The sequence below is a fragment of the Rhea americana genome, unplaced genomic scaffold (genome assembly GCF_003343005.1).
Source record: "Rhea americana isolate MKP2758 unplaced genomic scaffold, rheAme1 scaffold_19, whole genome shotgun sequence".
In the NCBI taxonomy this organism is placed as follows: domain Eukaryota; kingdom Metazoa; phylum Chordata; class Aves; order Rheiformes; family Rheidae; genus Rhea; species Rhea americana.
In genome coordinates, this window is record NW_028186038.1 from 7,705,875 (window position 1) to 7,729,534 (window position 23,660).

Below are 23,660 nucleotides of genomic sequence, written 5' to 3' on the forward strand. Positions count from 1 at the left end.
TGCAGAAGAGAAGCCTGAGAGGGGATCTGACCAATGCACAGAAGTACCTTAATGGGGAGGTGTCAAGGGGATGGGGCTGAACTCTTTTCAGTAGTGCCATGCAACAGGACCAGAGGCAACGGGAAGAAACTGAACCACAGGAAGTTCCACCTAAATATGAGGAAGAACTTCCTTACTGTGAAGGCAGCCCAGAGAGGTTGTGGAGTCTCCCTCTCTGGAGATATTCAAAACCTGCCTGGACTCAATCCTGCGCAATGTGCTCTAGGTGATCCTGCCCTGCTTGAGCAGGGAGGCTGGACTAGATGAACTTCAGAGTTCCCTTCCAAACTCAACCATTCTGCGATTCTGTGACTGGAAGTTTTCCACTCACGTTAGAGCTTTGGTTCTGCAATGTGGAGCTCAATCCAAACTGCAACTTCCTTTCTTACACCTCTTAAACACATGCCATTTGTTTACGATTACTTTTGGCACATACCAAATCTTACATCACATGTGGCCACAAAGTGAAGGTCTCCTCAGACCTCAGCAAAGAAAATATATTTTCTTTCCCTACCTCACATGATCAGTACCTTCCTCTGAAATCAGTCTGGTATTATTAGCTCTACATGAAATTCTCTCAATGGCCATTAATAATCCAGTCATCACATAGTTCTTTTAGGACAGAAGGCTGATGCCAAATTAAAAGAAGATTATTGTAAGTAAAACACAAAATAATGCCTCCAATGGTTTAGCTTTTCCATTAATTCAAGATCTTGGTTATTGTACTATATAGACTTGAGTCTATGAATTCTTTCGCACTTGTACTTTACATAAGAGCTGCATATGTCTATTTTCAATAATGCCTCAAGAGGGCTGCATGCATTTATTTTCTTTAAGACTTTCTGTGCTATTTTCTCAGTTTGCCGAGTTCTGAACATGTGCTAAGGAGACGTAAGATCTGACTGTTAGCAAATCTAGTTCTAAGGGCAACAGTTCCAGAAAATCATGTTGTTGCAAATTTCACTTTTTAAAAAATGGATTTACAATCATTTTCCAATAAAAGCTCTTTTATTTCCTTTATCATTTTGTGCAAATCCCAGAAGTTCAATCAAGGAAATCAAGAGCCTTGGTTTCAGCACCCTCTGTCTTGTAAGCGATCCTATTAACATGCATTACTGAAGTGTTATGCAATGCATTTTCCTTCTATCACTTTCAATTGCAATAATCAGTAGGACTTCTTTTAATTTAGACTGTTGTAAATAGAAAATACCACAAAACAAAGAAACTTATTAGTACATTAAGAATTAAATAGCATAAAGGATGCAAACTACTAGGGCTACAAAGATGATCAGCAGGCTGGAGCACCTGCCCTCTGAGGAACAGCTGTGAGAGCTGGGCCTCTCTAGCCAGGGGAAGAGAAGACTGAGGGGGGATCTTATCAACAACATCTACAAGTACCTGAAGGGAGGGTGTCAAGGGGATGGGGACAAACTCTTTTCAGTTGTCCCATGTGACAGGACAAGAGGCAATGGGCAAAAATTGAACCACAGGAAGTTCTGCCTGACCGTGAGGGGGAATTTCTTCACTGTGAGAGTGATGGAGCACTGGCACAGGTTGCCCCGAGAGGTTGTGGAGTCTCCTTCTCTGGAGATATTCAAGGCCCGCCTGGATGCCATCCTGTCTAACATGCTCTAGGTGACCCTGCTGAGCAGGGAGGTTGGACTAGATGATCTCCAGAGGTCCCTTCCAACCTTACTAATTCTATGATTCTATGAAACACACACAAAATAAAACAAAGAGCAATAAAGACAACTGAAAAGGTTGTTCAAACTACCTACAGAAACGCCAGGAGCAGAAGAGAACTCCAGCTATTTAATTTGATAACATTTCTGTAGAAATAGGTTCAGTTGTTTCAAACTTCTTTGGATTTCAACATCACCTCAAATTTGGATAGCTCACATGGCTGAATAGCAATCATTCTCACACCATTCCTAAGTTTTTCCTTCTTCATTCTAAGCTACTTTATTTAGAGACACAAGCTATATACACCACCCCATTTTTATCATGTTTGCACATCAATACCATTACTATAATCATGATTTGGAAATACAATCCTGCTTTGCATGTCAGTGCAAACATGCAGATTCTGTCTTCTATTTTAAACATTCGAGTCTGCTAATGGGTACTGCTGGGTTTTGATAAATGTTGAAATTAGACACAACAATCTACAAAATTGCCTTACTTAGCTTTAGTTTAGGAGAAGCAACATCATCATCTTCCGGCAGAGGTCCCAGTTCTTTTCTTTTTTCTTTAAGGGTCTTCTCCAGTATATGGGCATCATTGTATACCTATTAACCAGTAAAGTATTCAAAGAAAAACAAACAAGGTTTACTGTATTTTTTCCAGATGTTATGAAAAGTTTTCCTGATATGCTTTACTCCAAGGTGGTTAACTACTAGCTAAAATAAATGTTTTTCTCCTCTAGCTACAATAATCATGGTATTGTCATACAACAAACTTGTTATCACATCTTCCTTGAATGCGACTCTGCACCTCATTTTCTCTTCTATAATGTCCTGTGCATGACTTCACATCTTCTGCTTCAAACATACTATAACACATTTTGCCTAATCTTGCGTAACTCAATCACCATGTGATTAAGACAAGAAGTGCATTTTCTACACTTTACCTCAACGTGAAAAGAAATGGTCTGACCCACCTTCACCCATCCTGCTTTGTGTACATTGCATTTTTCTTCCTTTGTTCTTCCTAGCTAACATCCCTTGTACTGGTCGTCTTCAATCTTCCCTAATCCCCTTTTCCTTTATGTTATACATAAGCTGCCTGTTCCCTTCTCATTTTATTTTCCACTGGGAGTCCCTCACTGGCAATTTCCAAATCAACTACTTCTCCCTGAAGATACCTTCTCTTCCCCTGATGATTTTTCAGGTTTTCCAACCACCTCATCTTGGAGGCATTAGTATCAATTCATCCTGTAAGAGCAAGACTTTCATTCAACTGCAAGGGAATTAGATGAAAGTTAGGGGAAAATGGGAGCTGAATCTCCCTTTGGGATTTTTCTCCCCTTCCTCATACATCTTGGTCACCCTTCATCCCACTTTCCAGACTTAGCATTTCCCCCTTTCAAAGCAGAGCAACTAAAAGCCAGAACTTTCTTAAAATAAGGGAGTACTATTACAATCAAAATGCATTGTTTTTTCTCATACTGTAAAATAACACAGCAACCTCTCCTGAAGTATACTCTTTTCTAAACAGTCTTTAGATTCTCTTTTCTAACTAAAAAAGGCCAGCACATCCAGCTTTTGACCACCATCCAGAATACACATGGATGGCAGATTTTAAGATCCATATTTCAGCATAACTTCTATTCACTCAGATGGCTAAGATATGACCAAATACAGATGTTTAGAACTGGCCCTCCAAAAGCATTTAAATGCTAATTTGAATGCAAAACTATATTTGATCAAGAAGCAAGAGTTATTTCTCAAATATACATCTTCAATAAGCTTAGACAGGGAAGCAGAACTGAGGAACACAAAGTAAATTGGTGAGATACACATCTTGAACAAATTATCCAGTTAACGGCATTTCTATTCCAAAGATTATAAAATGGTAAGGTTCAGTTGTCTTTTCAATTTCCTCCTCAAATCATTCTGTTGAGCAATGAAAGACTTCTTGAACCATTACTCATCAAGGCAGACAGGACTGAAACAGTCCTCCTGATCCTCAAATTCCACCCAGTGCAGGCAACCACATCACAAAGTCCTGTACATTAGCTGATCAAGCTCCTTCTTGGAAGTAGCTAGAGGTTTTTCATCACCACTCTCTTATACTTCATGCTCGCAGGTGGAAGAACATTGTTCCACTGTTCAAGTGCATTGGTTCACGGCTATTTATATCCCTTTTGCTCAGGGAGGCACTGTCTTTTAATGTTCTTGTTATTTACCTTACAATATATTTGTAAGTGAAAAGTATATTCCTTTCAGGCGCCTTCTGTTAAACTAAATCAGTTGGGTCTTCTAGTCTTGTTTCCCATATTCTCCACTTCCACGATAATTAAGCTGGTTTCTTTCCAACTAAGACCTCCCCTTCTAAAAGTTCTGAGCTCCAAATAAGGAGTTTGGTGACCCTTCACAGTACAGTTACTTTTCTGTGATTTACTGAGGCTAAATAATGAGAATTTAGTAAACAAATTATTTTTTAAAACATACTAGGAAACATTCAGCTGACATTCTTTGTACTGCAGAAACTAGCTTAATGAACATAAAATAAATCTAACCTTCACAATTATATGATCTTCTATTATAAAGAAATGTGTTGCATGTACACGCTTATACAACTACTTATCAATACAGAATTTAAAACATCAGCAGAAAGAATGTCTTATTTTTATTTTAATTCTATAAACAATTATCGTGAATCCTGGGAGTAACAGTAAAAGCTAAAATATCCAAATATAACTTTTATATCTGCAATAAAGCACAGAGGAAATGCAACTGCGTAATCAAAACTGTACCTGGGAGCCTTCCTCATTGTAATGCCTGGCATTTCGGAACATGAGCTTCATGTCTTCAATCATTGCTTCTTCCCCTGCGTACTTATCATTGCGGATGTTATGCTCTATCATTTTTAAGTCCATTGGCTCCAAGATAATTTTATAATAATCCGGATAGTCCTTTTTGGAGGGTTTAACCATAAACAGATCACAGAGCCGTCTGCCTGTGCCTGGTTCTCGAGCTTCTAGAACTGCATTGTATAAGATTTTCATCCGTTGTTTTCGTATATTCTTTTTACTATTAGGTTAAAAGGAAGAATAAAAAAGAAAAGAATAAATGCCAGGGGCTTATTTCCCCCACTTCCAACATTAATATCAAAATGACATTATTTCTTACTATAAGAAAACAACCGCAACCTTTTAAACACACATATACAAAGCTCAACATTAAGTCTATTCTGCAGAAACATATGCTCTTGCTGGTTCTGAAAATAAATCTACGAATAATGACAACAATTAGCCTACTAAAAATGGTTTCCAATTTCTTTAAGATATAATTTTTCGCTCCTTCACTTTCAGTTTAAGTGTTTTACAGGCTAAAACAAATGACAACTTCTGGGCACCTCCCAGCTTCAAGGAAAATAGATCAGTCAAGTCTGAACATCTGAACCTGAGAACTCAAGAACTAGTACAAACATCAAGGGAAAATGTCCTCTGCCACTAATTTCACTGACTACCTCTACTGAGAGCAAAAAGTTAAGCTATTTATCTCAGAGAATTTTTAATCTTCTGCAGTATCAGATACAAGAAAAACAAGAATCTCAAGAATTTAGTAGAAAGATCTGAATTGCTCAAATGAAGTTAATAGTCAATAAAATTTACTAACCCTGCAAAATTCAAGAAGAAAATGGCCACAAATATGCTATCACTACAAATGCAATAGCTGTCCTACAAGCAATTATAGCAGTCTCAAGTATCGGACAACACAGCTTAGAAAGAAAATGGAGTTGTGTGTGGCTCCCTGGACATACCTACGTGACCTATGAACAAATAAGGTATGGGAGAAGAAAGCTCATCTTAGTAATGTATAATCTCAACTCCAATACTTTGCCATGCTTAAAAACACACTCTCTATAAAACACTTTAAATCCACTTCCAAACTATAGTATCTGCATGACTTTTCCAGGGAGTTCACGTGCAACTATTTTATCTGTAAAGACAAAACCCCTCTATCTGCATTTGCTGAATATGCAAACATCACTGTACCAAAGGCCAGAAGCCACTGCATCATGGTTTTCTCATCATTTGGCTCCTGTCCTCATAAACACACCCATTTAAATTACAGCTACCCCAGTATACTCTAATGTCTCAGATACCTCTTGCTCCTTGTCAAGGTCAGCAAACAGTAACGAACAGAACTGAATGCCACAGCATGCAAGAAAAATCAAAATGTACCCACTACAGCTCAAAAGCCTCTTTTGCTCACTATCTTCACTATTGGGAAACTGCTAATCAGTGGGTCACACTAGCAGAAGAGCAATGCCAGAACAGATACATGCTTCCCAATTTCCACATTTTATTATTTTTCCAAGTTTTAACATTTAGTCCAACAGAAGTGAAGCAAAAGTGTAAAGCAGAAATACTAAAAAGGCCTAGACCATTGCTCAAGATTCAAGTTGTGCATTCGATATAGAAATGAGAACATTCAAAGTTCTTCCTTCTGCATCAGGAAAAAATGCGATTATCTCCCCAATGGGATGACTTTTTCCCTGAATTATTAGTTTCCTTTTTCAGGAACATTTTGGAACATTTGTCAGTGTTTCACCTCTGCTACCAAGAGCTGTTACAATCTTCCTTTGCTTGCTTTCACTTACCAAGCAAAATTGGTAACAAAAATTCAATTGATAAAATCAACAGCATTTTCAGGTTCTTTTAAGGCATGAAGAAAACAAACAAACAAACAAACAAAAAAAAACATTTCCCTTCCCTCTGAACACAACTTTTTCCTCTTTTACTGTTGTTAGACAACAAGGCCTAACAGTTTCTTCAAAGCTTTTCAGCGTTCTCTTGTACAAGGTGATCAGAAGCAGTACAGGGTTAAAATGATGCTGATAACAATTTAACTTGCTTGATTTGGTTAGCAGTTCTCCTTGATTCTGAACATTACGAAGAACAGCAATTTTTGCAATTTGTTCCTTACTTATTTTTTTGATGCTTTTGTCCATCTTACAATTCTGCTGCTTTTCTTTTTCCTCAATAGCACCCCTAGCTTGCGTTACCTCCTGTATCCTCATTAACTTTTTCTCTCCGCATAATTTCTAGTTTTAATGTGCACACTACCGCACTTACTTGACTGCTCTTAAATGAGTCCTTGTTGATGTTTTATTTTACCTCCATCTTCTCTCTCAATTGCTGTCATTTTGATAAAACAAAGTACTAAAAATCCAGAAGGCTGAAGGTCGTAAGCAACACCAACGAAGAAAGACATTGAATTACAGTTTTACACTAATGGTTCCAACTACTGCAATCATGTTACTAGAAGTCAGGAATTTATTTTGAGTGATACCATGGGGCAGACTAGAGAAACCAGTCTAGAAAGTTGTTGAAGTAAAGTATGATCACTTAGATTGAAACTATCACTGTTAAAGAATATATTTCCTAAACCACCCTAGGTGCTCACTAAAATAGTGTATTTTTCAGCACTGAGATTTTTTTTCATGCTACACTATCTGAAATAATCAAACTATCATCTTCAGGTTGTCTATCTGCTAAGCATCCTCTTTGGCCTAGCTGCTTACAAACAAGCGACTTAGAAGACTGTTTCTCTTTCCTTTCTGAATTTTAACTTTTAACATTAGCTCCTTTTTTATTTTTTTTTAATTCTTCCGTGACCTGAACTTAATGCCAGAAGACTTCATCCACTAAAAATATTAATAGAAGCAATGCTATAAACCTTCAAAAGATTAATTCAACTATAATGCGAATTTTAATGACATTTTAAAGTTGCTACCAAAATAACAGAAGTAGTCATACACTGGACAAGTTGTTCAAAAGAATAAAACTGCTAAGAATCTGTGAAGACAATCCACACACCAGACCCCGCTCCTGAAATTCACTGAAAAATGCTACAAAATTCAGTGCTGTTGCAGTGCTCATGACACTCATGGAACTGAAGTTATGTCAACAACTACCGATTAGTGGGCCAAAAAAAGGAAAATAAAGTCAGCAAATAGTTTATAATTAATTAGAATCAGTAGTTAATAAGGTTAAGTGTCAGAGTTACAAACCCCTATATGAATGCTAAAATATGGCTTAATAGTCTCTTTAACAAATAAAAGCAGCCGCAATGCCACGATCTGCAGGAATGAAAAAAGTGCATACCTTTTCCTTTTTGAGCTTCCAGTATCAGACGTAGCAGAAGAAATCATGCTGTCCCCATCCTCAATGTCATCTCTCCTGGCAAGCTCCTTCTTCTTTGCCTGAAGTAAGAGCAAATTCCTGAAGTCAAATTCTCTGCTGAACGTTCCCAGAATATTAAACATCAGCACAGATCAGACGCACAGAGAAAGATGCAGCTATGGGTTTTGGACATGTAAGAACTAAACCACCATCAAAATATTTCCAGTGATTTATTTAACGCATATTAGCTGATATAAAAAAGTGATATTATTCTTTTTAACTATCATAAACATTTGTGAAGAATCAATTTGAAAACAATGCCATTTCAGACTGCAGCTCTTTACTGGAATACTTTATGATATTTGAAATGTCTTAGCATCCTCAATTATCTGCATTTACCTGTAAACTCAAAAATGTCCCATTCCATCATTTTTTTTGACAACTTAATCTAAGAGACTTTGTATGTATAAAAGCAATTAAGAGAAATCACAGAAGGTGGCAGCTGTACTGGGGAGGGGGAACCAACCCCTAAGCTCTTCATTCAAGTACATCCCTTCTTAAGCACCTGTTATCAACTACTTCTGGAAACAATGTTCAGACTACTATTTAACCATTAAATCATAGAATCAGTAAGATGACACTATCGAACACAAAAGACACTAAGTTATTCACAACAGAAAAAAAAAAGAACTAGTGCAAATAGATGTTCAGCTAGAAATTATTTTGGAATGATACTGATTGGGGAAATATATTCACACATGAAGCTGCATCCTTTTGATTGTTCTACTCCATATACCTGCATAACCTGCTGCATTTTCAGTACTCTCTTATAGATGGCAGAGTTGGGAACATTGTAGCGCTTAGCATTTTCAAACATCAGATTCAGATCACTCTCCAGCTGATCTAATGTTTCATATTCATGGTTCTTCAGTTTTGTTCTGTGGAAGAGACAAATACAAATCAGTCGCTCCATATGCATTATGCACTGCAAGACAATTCTTTAACATCTTCATTTCTCAGGGTAAATGAATATCCAAAGAACTCCAGCTACAATAATGCATTGTATTTTTCTGATGCTGCAGTAATATCTTTCAAGAGTAACTCTATTTGGCAAACATCTCTTTTTAAAGAACTATTTCAATAATTATGAAAGCTCGCCCTTGAAAGGTGTACAGAATGAAGTCCTACTTTCGTACACAGAGGAGATGTGGCACAGACAAGGTTTTCTGAGACTACTCCAACATGCCTTGGCTATGATCTATAGGGACCACATTAAGGTGTTAATGGGCTCTGTTAGTTCCATACAGTCAAGAGCTCTACCTTCCTAAACAACATCCATTCCTGTTCTCTGCAATGAAAGCTGAAAGTGCCCAACACCTCTTATATTCTCCAATTTTTGCCTTCTGTTTAGACTGCCTGGGTGTTGACTGGTGGTTTGTGTAGAAATGCTTCATGTGAAATCAGTTAGAAAAGGACTAACTAAAAAGTTGTTTTTCATATGCTAAACAGAAATGAATTAGAGTGCAACTACTTTACAAGTAACTTGATATGTTCTCTCATGTTTCCTTATACAAGCTGTAAATGTTCTAGTTAATGTTTTAAACCTTCCAACCCCTCATCAGAATACAACAGAAAACAGCAAAATGCAAAACACTGTCACAACTACAAACTGCAAGGCAGACAAATCGCACTTCGTTCCTACCGACTCCTCAGCGTGCAAGCACATCCTGCTATTTTCATTCCACCTCCACCCTCGCACCTCCCTCCCAGCCTGTCGCCCGCTGCCGCTCACCTAGCGAGCTCTTGGGAGAGCGACGCTCTTATTTCGCTTCTACAGGACCAAGCAGAGCGCAAACTTGACTGACTGAGCACCAGCACTGTCGCAAAATAAATGTAACAGCTTTCAATGCAAGCCTTACCCTCCGGTTCGGCCTTACAGCTGGACTGGCAAACAAGGAGTAACAGCTACTCTATTCAATTTTTGTTCAACTAGACTCTTCACCGGTCAGCCAAGAGCGAGGAAGTCACAGTTCGATTAAACAAGGCACAGAGCTACAACCATTACAAAAAGTACTGAGAAGTGAACATATATTTCGTGACTACTTCACTGAAACATTTTCCAAGAAACATCCAGCTAACTTCATGTTAGCAGGATGCCAGCTCCTTACTTAAATATGAACTATTTCTTTCATATTTTTGTTGGATTTAAAGCACTAGTATTTCCTCAACGCCTACAAGAAAAGTTAAAAAAAAAAAAAAAAAAACTAACTTTGAGGAAGTATCATAAATAAGATGTGAAGAAAACTACTTGTCATTGTCAAACAAAATTAGTCATTTTAAGTCAATACATCCTTTTAAGACTTTAGGGTGTCTGTATCTTGCTAACTTATATGTATTATTTTCCAATTAATTTTTAGTATTTTCAACAGAAGCAAAAAATTTGTTAAAGGGTCTTCCTGTCCAGCTTCACTCACTGTCATTCCAAAAGAGGGGAGCTACCAAGATAATTTTCATTATGTATTTGTTAACAACAACAAACAACAGCAACAACAAAGTTTGTAAATTAAAATGCCACAAACCAAAGTCAGCCTCCATCTGCACCTTGTGAAACACAGATAACATATTTGTCTATGTTAGCAGATGACTGACTGATATTAAATATACATACACACACACACACACACATCTATATAGATAGATAGATAGATAAATATTATTTGTTTTGTGCCAACTCCAGATAGATATATATAACTGTATAGATAGATATGTAAGCTTGGGATTTTCCCCTCCCCAGGACCACTAGTATGTGAAATACAGATTCAAACATTGATGTAAATCCTGATTATGCTTCATGCTCTTATCATTTATCTGGTATCAAACACTACAGGCCATGTCACCTCTGCTCCAGCTGATCAGAACATTGCTGAGCACAGAAAGCAAGGCATATATCATAAAACACATGCAGGTAACAAATTAGTGTGGTCCAATAAAAATATTGACCAGCTACAGGCCTTCAAAACACAAGAACTTGTTGGTGTTAGAAAGGCTGATACACCTACCATGCAAGACAATGTGGTACAGAAAGGCATATAAAAACTTGCATCCAAACTCTCACAGTAAGCTCTATTTTATCAAAGATGACAGGAGTGAGCGCTTTTTTCTAAGGGGAATAATTTAAGAGCATCCTAATCTGCCGAGGCGCACAGGGTAATCAAATGTATAAACAAATTTCTTGTTTACTATTTTGCAAATACTTATGATAGCATCAGATTCAAACTTTCAAAGCATCAATGGAAAACAAAAATGACATCTAAAGGTATGCAATTCTGCATCTTAAAAAAAGGTCCCCAAGTCATCTAAATTACTTAAAGAGATAGAGAATAGGGAGAAACTCAAAAAATAAGTCCTGCATGGAAACCAGTTACGGAGTACCATTGGAGGGAGGTGCTGACAGACATTTTTTTTCTCCCCTTGGAAGGGGAGATACTCATCGCATTGGAACATTTTGTTTACTGCCCATCTCCTTTCTCAGATAGGAGTGACAACTGATATTGATTGAGATACAGAATTAGCCTCTAATTAAGGATCTAATCAAATGAAGACCATGAGGACTGCCCAAGATCTGAGCAGTAAGTAAGCATTCTTAAGTCAAACACTTAAAATATCTCAATGCTTTTTACTGCTAAAGGCAACTGTTAGAGGAAAATGTTTCATGCTTCAACAACTACAACCACAGTGTTAGGATAAAGTCCTTTCAAGGTTTATTCTACAGTTCATCTTGAACTGCAAGCAAGCTAGCATGCAAAATTAATGCCTTTCAGCTCTTCGCTGAATCAAGTAGCTCAAGTTTTGCTTAAATATTAGCTGCATGCAGTTTATAAATATTCTTGTGCTACTTTGGCATGTTTGTCCTCTTCCAGAGGACTAAAGAGTTTTGAGAGATGGAAAGGCAGGAAGAGCAAAAATTTTAACATTCTCTCATCTCCTACCTAATTTAATTAATGAGAATTACAGACTTGCAAACTTGCAATTTTGATCCCTATGTTGCATGAGGTCTTGGTTTAGCTTTCTGAAAGAGAACCTAAAACACTACATCTTAATTGAAGTACCACTTTTTCAAGTCAAGTTAAGTCTCAACATTACCTACTCTTTATTTGGAGTTGGTACAAAACTTAAAACTGCATTTATATAAATATTAAAAAAAAAAAAGCCAAGTCACGTCAAAAAGGATTACACTGACAAAAAAGCTCAGCATCAAGTAAAATCTTCCTGAGATGTTAAAGCCAATACGCAAACTCTATGTTATTAACACATTTAAGTCCAGAAGCTACAATGTAACACTGGCAGCATGTAACATTCAGATTTCTACTCAATCTCACTCTGCACACCTACAGGAACTGAGGAAGGGGGGCCTTTGCCATAACCCTTGAAGCAGAACAAATTCAAAACAAGCTGCTGGCAAAGCCAACAGGCAGCAGAGCTTCCTGGAGTATACGCTGCCAGCAGCCTTTTTCTAAGATGGGAATTCTAAATTGGTCCTGTATAATGATTTCATGCTATGGCAAGAGAAATCAGTGCCTCTTCGCAGCGGCAGATCTCAAACCACTGGACACTTAAAGTTGGGATTTATTTCACTTCTCCTCCCAGAGACAGAGGCAGCTCATGCAGACTCCACCACACTGCTATTATTTGTTGCATCTAAAAATATACTGCTTACTCTGCATGCCCCAGTAACCCACACTAGTTCCAACTGTGTGAATTTAGGCACTGACGGATGCACGCTACAATGCAGCGGTCTTTTCTGGAAGTAACAAAAAATAGAAAACCATACAAAGCTGTCAGCAGCATTAAATATAGCACCCATGTGCACAGGCTCTCTTCTCTCTCATGACCCTATAGAAACTTTAAGTCGAGGGAAAAGTTAAGTTGAGAACCCTGACAGTAGCTCACAAGTGAAAAAAAACAACTTAATTATATCCATAAAATCTTAACCTAGAGTCAGAAGAACAGAGGAAGAGGAAACGCTTTCTTAGAAAAGGAAGGATGAACTAGCATCCAAATTATTTTACAATTAAATAAACTCTTGCATCTATTAGCATTTATTTATTCAAAGCCAAATATGTGAGGTATAGTCCACCTGATTTCAAGCACATTCATAGCCGAAATCATGAAAGACCTGCCAACTGAAATGGAATTAAAAAAAAAAAAAAATCAAGGCTTAGCCTACATAAATGGTTTGGAAAGACAGGCAACTTTCCAACACATGAACAACACATAGGCACAAAAGTAACTCTGCTGGAGTCTGCAAAAAACACCCCAACTTACCATCCTATTAAATGCACTTGCTGTCAGCAAACAACGGGATGATTAACTAAGAAAGTTATTCTCAGAAATCCTTTTAACAGGTTTAACTATACGCCAACTCAGCGGACCTCAAGCATCACATACTCTCAGGATTTACAGTATGCAAGTAACTTCAATAGAGAGAAAAAAAAAGGCATCTCTGGAATCTTGGAAGGGAAGATTTGTATAAATAGTTTATTTCACAAAGCAAGGTTAAAGCTAACCAAATACCCAGCTCTGTTCAACAGCAGGTCACAGCCAACGCATTATAAACTATGTTAACTTTATACATCAGGAAAAAAAAAGAAATTTCTATTTAAAAAACATGCATACAGTAAGCTGGCTTTCAGCTCAAAGGTCTGCAGGTAATTGTTCAGGTTTTCCTTGTGAAAGAGCTGAAAAACCTGAAGAACAAACAGGAACTCTCTCCATATAATCCTAAGACCCGTTCTACTAGACATACACTATGTCTGAGTAATTCCTGGAAAAACACATTTGAATACGTGCCTAAAAACAATTAGTATGTAACTATTACTTCTTGCTCAGAAATTGTGCAGTGCCACTTCAGTCTCTTTGGAAAAATAAAGCAAAAACAAAAAACAAAACAAAAAACAGAGTGACAGAGAACGCATGCAGAAAAACATTTGACAAATGCCCAATTTAAGAATGAGAATCTTATCTTTATAAAGTATTTTCATAACCTTGTTCAACTTGAACCTGTGATTTTACAAGGATCGCGTGCATCCACGCAACAGAAATATTTACTAAGGTAGGAAACATATCTATATAGTCAGAAGATTACAGAAAGGTTCAACATTCAACAAATCTTGTAAAACAATTTTCTCTCCAGGGGCTATTCTCCTAGTTGGTTCATTCATAAATAAAGCAAACTAATATAGTGACATCGTTTTCTCAAAGTCAATATAATAATGAAAAATTATCTTTTAAGTTAAGGTTTTATTAAGAAGTTATTTTGCCAAGAGCTTAATCTGTTGTAAAAAAGCGTTTGCTACGTAAAGCATTCAGATCTAACCCAGATGGTAGCCTCCATTATTTCAAGACAAGTTTCACTTTATTTGCTGTATTACCAGAAGGATTTAAATTACAGAGCAAAATGGGCTTGACTAGATGATCATAATTATTGTAAATTCTACTTTCATAATTAATGTACAGGCAACAAGAGTCACCACAAATCAGAGTTACAGGAGAACTTCAGCACACTGCACTGCACTGGAATGCAAAGCTTAGATTCTTAGGTCACAGGTAGATGTTCAGTAGGATATCATTTGCCTTCGGGATCGTACTTAATAATCCTGCAAAATTTAATAAAAAGAGCGGTTCTTGTAAGGGATCTAGCACTTGTATTGGATAACGGAGCACATTCTGCGTGTTCCTACATTACTTCCTGACTATTCCTCCAGTTGCTTAATGACAGAATGACCTTTAGCTGGCAGCTCTATGTTCACAGAGTAACCTCCACACCATGCACTTCAACCACCCCTGAAAGTCAGAACCCTGTCAGTGCCATGCCTTTCCTTTAAAATACTATATATTCTTTTCCTCACAGCTGTCTTTTGTGCTGTTTGATTTGTTTGCACCTGGTACCTCCACACTGTTGAAAGCAGTCTGAACAGAAAACACCTTCCTCCAACGATGCCATCTCAGCACCAATTTAAGACTCTCTTCTAAAAAGGAGACAAGCACAGTTTTTCAAAAGAGCAAGCTGGGATGAAACTAGCAGGAAACTAACACCATCTGCAGGATTACCTCCCATATTCAAAAAGAGTCTGGAATCAGCTTGGCCACACATTCGCAGCCTGCTCTGGCAGTATAACCTCACTATGCAGCTGCCAAAGCAGGGACGGAGAGGACTCTGGAGCTCAAGGCTTGACTCTACCACCTTCAGCTTTTCACTAGGACACTTAACTTTTCCATCTCCATCTGTGAACAGAATACATACTCTTTGCACACATATTTCACAAAACAAACATACATCCCCTTACCCCAACACACACACACACACACACTAAAGAATAGCAATGTTTTGAATACCTAAAGATATGTTTGAAACATCAGTAAAACCACACGTGCTTCAGATTTCCCTAAAGTACATCAATTACGCATATACATGCATGATTTAAAGGCTTTTTAGTCATAACTAAAGGTAAAGATTATGTGGTGATTTAAACAGTAACTGAATTTTAGGTATCTAGATGTTTGCTAAAACAAGGCAGACTTAAGAATACTGCACTTTAACTTAGGAGCTATAAACAGTATTTCCAAAAAGACTGACTGTGCTTTTCTATTCTCTAAGCCCTCAGGCAGTGAGAAAAAGTCATCTTTTTCTAATGTGCTTTATATATTTGAGCGCCATTTCTGTACTACTCAATTAGCCAGGTGTATTCTGCCTATTTTTAAGAGAAGCAGAAACACAGCTGCCTTCCTATGGGCAAATTATCTGTCTTACAACTGGTATCAAGTACATTTTCAAAGCAAGGTCTCCCAATCAAATCTGTATACGCATTTTAGAGCTGACACCCTTTGCTGCCTTCAGACAAAAAGCTCCCTGAAAACAGTCACTGCTTTCATCTTTTTTCCTTCAAGTATGTTTTGCTCTTCTTCTAGTAAAAGATGCTTTGCCAAACCAACAGCTGAAACAGCTGTACTGAAACATGTAACAAAGAAAATTTCTAAAGTTACTGATGATAATCAGCGCCGCATTTACATTATTTGCTCCTGAGCACCTGCATAAAGCCCTTGGATAGGTAAAAACTAAGCTTTGTTACGTTCTGGTTTAACAAAGGCACTGCTTATTCCACAACCACACCGAGCCGAGCACATCCTATCACGGAGTAACTGAAATTCACGGAACTACGTATTACAGTGGATTACGGACACACTGACAGTACTAGGGCCTGATCCTCACCCACTCAGGCAAACAGGACCTTCCAGTCGCAAGGAAAGCAGGATCACTGCTTTACCAAGCACTGTCAAGGCCTCTTCTACAGACTTCTGTTTCCACCACCATTTAGACGATAGGCTAATAGGGCAGTTTTTCCTAAAGGAAGAGGTTTTAACAGAACGCTATACAGGAAGAATCAAGACATGCTTTAGCCCATTAAAGTATTGTCAGCTTAAACAGGGCTCCTAGGCCCCTGGGCAAAGGGTGTAGGCAGAGACCTTGGGCTGAGTCTGGTCCGGGTCACTAAGGCCTATTAAATGCATTCAAGGCTCTGACAAGCAGCTGTATTAGATTAGCTTATCTTATATCACTGAATAAAGATACTGCTAACTGCTCACTGAATAAAGATACTGCTCACTGCTCTTTTTACTCAGGTTTTTATCTAACAAATGCCTTCTGGCAGTTGATGAATCTTTGATAGTTCACAGATTTATGAATGCTGTACTGCTTTAGCACTCCACTGCAGACATCATGAATAACAACAACCATTCTTCAAAGTTAAACTGTGGCCTAGAAGAAAGAGAAATTTAATCCCAACAACTGTTCCAGAATGTGCATTGCTGAAGATAATTAATTTACAAAACAGGATAACAAACAGGTAGCTATCAGGGCCAAGAAAAGATAATAGTGTGGGGCTATGCAGAAGCTTTACCTCTGCTGCCCATCTAAGACTTCAGAACTATTCAACATCCAGACACATTACAAATTAAATGTCAAGGATTATAAACCCAATGGCAATCACCTACGAAAAGTGATCACAAGACTGCTACAGACTGACTTGAAACAAGAAGCAACAAAGTATACAAGAAAGATAATATATACTGCATAGATATCAACAATATAGGATTATGGAAGTAAAAAAACACTCATGAATAGTCTCCCACCAAATGTAGCTTGCATTTTGTTTTCTTACCTGATCTGCTGCAATGAAATAGGTGTTTTAATTTGCTGGTAATAATCAGGATACTTTTTCTTGGAGGGCAAATGAAAAAAGGGTTCAGATATGAGCTGGCCCTGATTATTTCGGCAACTTCTAACTGTATCATAAAGCTGATAAAGAGGATTAGAAGTATCCATGAAGGAAGTAATGCTCTCAGCTTCAGACTCTCCTTCTTCGTAACGAGCAGCAGCTGCACAAAAGAAAGGAAAATGGAAAACTCTCAGCAGGGCAAGCCCAAGCAGGGTTTTTCTGTTTGACTTTTCAAATGAACAAAGAACTAAACAGAACAAAATGCTATCCCCTCAAATGAGAGGGCTCAGTCACTCTCTGGAATAGTCAGATTTGTATTTTAGGAAAGGACATCTCAAACAGCTGTGCCTCGATAGCCTCAAGCTGGCCAAAAAGCTCTTCATCTAGACTGCAAGCTTGTCAGATGAGACTTCAGTCACTGGTACTACACACCCTTGCCACCTATACACAGAAGTGCTGAGAATTATTCATGTATGAGGCTATGTAATAGGACTACTCAAACACACACCTCCTATAAAACATCCATCTACTTATTTACCCAGTACTCGCACCAAATGCCAAAAACATTTGTATAGTGAACTACTGCTATTCTGCCATCTTCCTAGGAATTCACTCCAAGAATAGGAATTGATAAACCATGTCTAGAGTTTTCAAAGATGCTTAGCAAGTTAAACAAAATGATTGAATGAAAAATGGCTTTTTGCTTAAATATATAAAAGGTGACTTTAAAACATCTATAATCCTTCAAAGCCTATTAATCATATTGTAATTTTTCTTAGCAGAAAAAAAATGAGACTACAGCATGAAGATCCACCTCTAACATGGAGCAGAGGGAAGGAGAAATAAATATTATATAATTAGCATAAACATTTTATAATAAATCATGTATAGACTTTATAGCAGACTTTTCCACTTTAAGATAAGAAAGATATTATGCTTCAGGATTAAGACGAATGAAAGAGGTGCTATGAAGAAAAACCATTTACTGCAAGTAGGAGAAGCATTACATGAACAAAAATGCAGAAGGGATGAAAAGACTCTGGTAGCAGAAATACAGAATGGAGAAGAACGAATGGCCAAGTCCCCTTCGACTCTTCTCAGTAATACAACAGGCGTAAATTGTACCCTGCAGACAAGCATAACGTATAAATTTTACGCACTTTTGCACAGTTAAATATTATAGTTACATTAGCCACCTCTTCTCCTCTCTTACGAATTACAGTTTGAAGGAAAGCTGGTACATGACACACTGGATAATTCAGATACACAAAAGAGTTCTCTAATAATACTCATGCCAAATTTCCAGTTAGCGTTTCCATTATTGCTCAGTAGAAGCTGGCAACACTTCAAATTTTCTACTCATGTTCAGTAAGGATGTATTGAAATGATGGCAAGCCAAAGGACATTCTGACCACATAATAACACAGTACTACTATTTTCCCTCTGCAACCTGACGCTGCAGATCTACGCGAGTGTGAGACTTACCAGAAAAATTAGATGCAAGCTAAATTAGAGGCAACCTAAAAGACAAGCAGACCTCAGTAGACACGCAAACACGTTACAAAGATGATCATTATCGATTTAGAGAAAACATGCAAAATTATCCTGAAAATATTCCTGTATTTCAAACAGCACGTAATAGTAGGCTGACGTCTACTACGTGGTAGCCTCCAGAGTAGGAGCTAGACAATAACCCGGTAGAAACAAAAGACTGGAAGTAGCACAGTATTTTCCTGTGCCTAGCATGTCATACTGAATATGGAAATAAATGCTAATGGATAAAAGAATGCTAATAGCTAATTTTCCAAAATAGATTACACAACCAAATACTGTCTTTGTTTCCTTTACTCAAGAAATTCGTATCTCTGATTGCTCTACTGAAAACAAAGAAACAGAAGCTGAAAAAGTAGGTCTTGTTTTTATTAAAGAGAAAAAATAACCAGTAAAAGTGTGCTAATATTCTAAGAAATGTAATGTATGCAAGCAGTTCAATTCCCTAAATGAGAAATGTACTTCATATGATTAAATTTAAACATAGAATACAAGACTGTTTCCCCAAATAAGATCTAAACAAATTAAATAGTCACTAGAAGGAAAGTGTTTATGTAATACCATAATATAGATAAAAACATTATTGCACCTTTTCTTTAAAAGTGACAAGCCAACCAATATTTATTCTTACATGCTCAGAAAATGGTAATGCTCTTCTAATATAAGATCTGTTATCTTAAGAACTGAAGAAGAATGTATTATTCAAATCAGCAGAAAGATAGAGAACCTACATCCTAACGCAAGAACACAGATTCTTTAACAATCAGTAGCCTGAGGTCTCATATCCCCATCAAGAACAGGCTAGCAGCGCAGAGTAATAGTCAGTTATTCTCCTTTCATGCAGCTGCTACCCATATCTACAGTTAGCAGGTACAGGAAAAAAAATACATGGTAAACCATAACCACAAAATATACACCATTCAACGGTCCCAAACAAAATGTATTTCTCACTTTTCATCCCACTATGCTGTGACTGCTTCCTAATATAGCAACAGCTTCATAATGAACTGATGCTAAATTGACTTTACCGCAAAAGGAGGAAGTCATTTACTGTACAACTGGAACTCAACTATACTGTCCGACACAGTTGGACTTACTACATACAAATACTCTTATGCAATGATGAGATAGGAAAGCAGCAGCGTGAGAAGTATATGAACATATCTGTAAGAAAATAATCCTTAGTCAGCAAGCAACTTGCTTCAAACGCTGCCTCTCTTTTGTGGTCCCAGAGCACCTAGACAACGATGGATGCTCAGAGCCTAACCGGACAGCTTCTAGTACAAGCTTGCCAAAAGCAGCATCCAGTTTTTATTTAAAATAAGTCCTTCATTTTACAAGAATAAGTCTTTATAGATTTACAGCAAGGATAACTTGCAAGAAAGCTACAGAAGCTGCTCAGGTCATAGTATGCTTGAACTGGAAATCCTCAGCAAGCTCCACTAGTACCACGACACCCTCTGAAACCACAAGGGATAAACTCCGAGTTGAGAACAGACATTGCTCATTGCACAAGTGACTGCTGCAACCAAAGCAGCTCACAAAGACATATACATGTTCTCTGTATGAAGAAGGTGAAAGTTTTCTTAATGTTCAGTTATGCAGCCTGGTTCTCATTTGGATGAGTGTTAGAGGAAAAGAGGAGGGGAGAGAGAAAAAAATAAGACATAGCAGAATAACTAAAAGACTATTTGCTTTAAATGAAAATCCATCCCATCTGGAGATTGAAAACAGAGAGATCCAAGCAGTATATCAGAGGCACAGAAAATCTTAAGGGTGACAGAAGTCAGCCAACAGATCAAAAATCTCAGCTGCCCACCAAAAGCCTTGTCAGAATGATAGTATCTATAGCAAAGGTGGCCCCTGAAGGTGGTTAAATCAATTCAAGAATTTAAAAACACAAGGATGTAAAAAAACAAACAAAAAAAAAAACAAAAACAAAAAACTATGTGTTTTGACAGAATTACAGTGTGCAAAAACAGCAACTAATAATCATGCTGAACCAAGATAATAAGTATTTCCCACATCTCCCAAGAAAGTAGCTGTTCTGAAGTCATAATGGAAGTTTGGGCTATCCAGGAATAAAAATATTTTTGCTCACAGCAACATGTAAAACATTTCAAAATTACACAGCATACAATCCATCCCCTGGAAGACAACGGTGCACACAAACTTCTTATGGGATACGAAATAAATCTCCGTAATACATACTGAAGAGATTTCTAGTTTCACATGAATACAAAAATAATTTAAACAAAAAGCACATGCTATATGTATTTAAAACATTTCAAAAACCTTCTCTGAGATGTATGCAAGAATGTTATGAGAATATAACAATCACAAAATCCAAATTTAGAAGGTAACCTGTAGAATTTAATTTAGAAATAGTTGATCTGGCCCATTTTCATACCTCACTTAGAAAAAAAATAAAACCTGCCAGGTAATTTTAAGACCTAATAGCACACAACAGAGAGTAAACAGGAGCGAGTGAGCTCAAATGAGATCTCTCTAACAACTGCAGTAAATCTCTCTTTTCCAACAAGAAGCACCCAGTGTCTCCTATTCTGTTTCACACTAGAAGGAATAAAAACAAGCAACAGGTTCCCAAAGCTTGGACGAGTATAGTTGGAAACATACACAATAAATTCAAAACAAGTGAGGAAATTTGTCCTACCCTATTTTACCAGCTGTACATTTACAAATTCCTACATAGAGAAAACAGGGACCAGATTTAATAGAAATTTACAAGGTGATTTCTGAAAAGAAAACAAAGACAGCTGACTAGATCAGCAATTCTACTGTTCTGCTTACTCCAGATATTTTAATTAAGGGGGGGGGGAATAAACAAAGGAAAAACCCCAAATTGCATTTTAGTTCCTACCAGCCAAAGCCGCATCCTCATCACTTTCTGATCCATATTGCAATGCCATGGTTATTGCTGATAAACGATCCCCTTGGGCTGATCTTTTGTTACTATATAAGACATGGAAAAAAATTAAAAATTAACCGAAATTATTGTCATTATCAAACCACAGTTAACAGCCATCCAGAGAATATAAGCAAACAAGTGAAGTTCATGACAGCGGTCTCCAAAATCATTATCAGGAAAACAGACACGACTGCCCAAGAAGAAACTAGAGAGTTAGCAAGGAAAACTTAGCAATCCATGAGACCATCTCCATTTTAAGAAGTGACCCATCAAATGGAAAAAACACATGATCAGAAAGCTAGAGTTTAAGCTATCTTCCATCCTATTCTGAACACACAAGTATTTGAATCATCATGGGAGGGGGGAGCAAAACGATAACAAGTTCCTCACAAATAACAACTTTATTTTGTCTCACTTTACCGAGATTTGTCTACGTGAAGAAGTGCAGCATGCTGTAAGCTACACATGCCAGCTTCTCCCTTTCCTCCCTTTCCACTTAGTGTGTTTTCAGGACAGAATATCCCGGTTGCGAGAGTTTCCGGGATTTTCCAAGTGAGAAAACCAGCATGCACACCAACTAGGGTTTCACAAAGACCAGCTTCTCTCTTTCCTCCCCTTGCCCCAAACCTGAGGTACGGCATTTCACACCTACAGCTTAGGCTGTGCCAGGCAATCTTTGCTTTTTCACTAGATCGGTTCCCTAAGCATCTACACCCTAAACCTTGCCCTGCGGGAGCACAGGTAAAACTAGGAAAAAGCAGACGGGTTGGTTAAACCAACAGCAGCTCTGTACAAACACTCAACACCTTAAAGAGTCTTGCTGCTTAACAGTAAACTATGTTTTCTGAATATACAAATGGGGAATTAGGAAACAGTAGGTACTGTTTCTAAGGCCCAGAAAGACCAGCCCTCTGCTAGGTACCTAAATTCTCAACTGACGAATGAAAGCACAAAGCAGGAAGCCTCTGGTAATCCAGTTAACCAAGTAAGTCTGTTTTAAATGTGTCCTAAATCCAGTATTTTTTGTTTACAGGCTTTATCCGTTTCTGCTTTCCATCTCTTAATTACTTAGTCCTATTTACTGTTTCTTTTCAACCTCAAAACATAATTCCTCTGGATTTATACTACATTTCACATGCCTTATTTTGTTATGAAGTCTAACATACTGCTCTTCAGAATGTTTCTGGGGAAATGATTACATATGGAGTATTTAACAACAGGATTTTTTGAAATGTCAAATATAAAATTAAATACGGAAGAGTACTTAAGAAAAAGTACCTTTTGAGCCATACTTAACACATATTAAAATATATTTGAAATCTTAGAAGTATTTAAGTCAATATTGATAATTAAAGAACACTTGCAACTAAGAAAAACCCTTAAATTTCAGTATTTCCATATGATGATGAGCCAGCTTCTTCTCCAGGTCCACAATTTACTTACCGATAATATTTGTTAGCAGAATTTCTCTCATCGCCAACACTGCCTTTACCCTGTGAGGAAGGACCTGTCAGCTTGGAAGCAGTCAAATTTGATGGAGTCCTTAGGGCAGAAGAGACAAGCCAAGGAAAGGGGAAAAAAAGAGGCCCACCTTAGACCCAAGAAAAGACAGAGCGAGGGTGTAGCTCTTTATGGAATTATTTTGATAGATCAGACAAAGGGCTCAGAGACAGATATAAAATGTTATAAAGCTAAAAGTAACACTGTAAGATACATTTAATGCCCTAGAATTTTAATATTGATTTTTTTAAAATAAAGTCAGAGAAAAGTAACATGTAGATTGAGGGAATTAACAGCTACACATACAGTTCAGCATACAATAGCAGAGAAAGTAGCCAACAAAATGTTTCTTAGCATCGGGATAAAGTTAATCATACAGATCAAATCATGTTTTATCAGTACTTCACATAATCATTGTCAAGTTGCTTGACGGTACATACTATCAAGTAACTTCATTTTGGTCATCTTATTTAAGGGAGGACAGTTAAATGCACCAGCAAGAGAAATTTAG

The 23,660-nt window shown here is 37.4% G+C and overlaps 1 protein-coding gene across 4 annotated transcripts in view; it reads right to left on the reverse strand.

Annotated features, from left to right (window-relative positions):
• The window catches only part of PBRM1 (polybromo 1), a 63,526-nt gene that overhangs the window by 30,626 nt on the left and 9,240 nt on the right, over positions 1 to 23,660 (reverse strand). For 3 of the 4 annotated variants that reach the window (XM_085302517.1, XM_085302514.1, XM_085302518.1), the window contains exons 9-15: positions 23,093 to 23,191; positions 21,602 to 21,693; positions 17,113 to 17,329; positions 8,691 to 8,832; positions 7,877 to 7,974; positions 4,517 to 4,793; positions 2,222 to 2,327 (exon numbers count right to left, since the gene is read on the reverse strand). In XM_085302517.1, coding sequence (XP_085158643.1) covers positions 2,222 to 2,327; positions 4,517 to 4,793; positions 7,877 to 7,974; positions 8,691 to 8,832; positions 17,113 to 17,329; positions 21,602 to 21,693; positions 23,093 to 23,191 — 1,031 coding nt within the window. The remainder of the gene's footprint in view (positions 1 to 2,221; positions 2,328 to 4,516; positions 4,794 to 7,876; positions 7,975 to 8,690; positions 8,833 to 17,112; positions 17,330 to 21,601; positions 21,694 to 23,092; positions 23,192 to 23,660) is intronic. The other variant, XM_085302515.1, reaches the window with a different exon arrangement.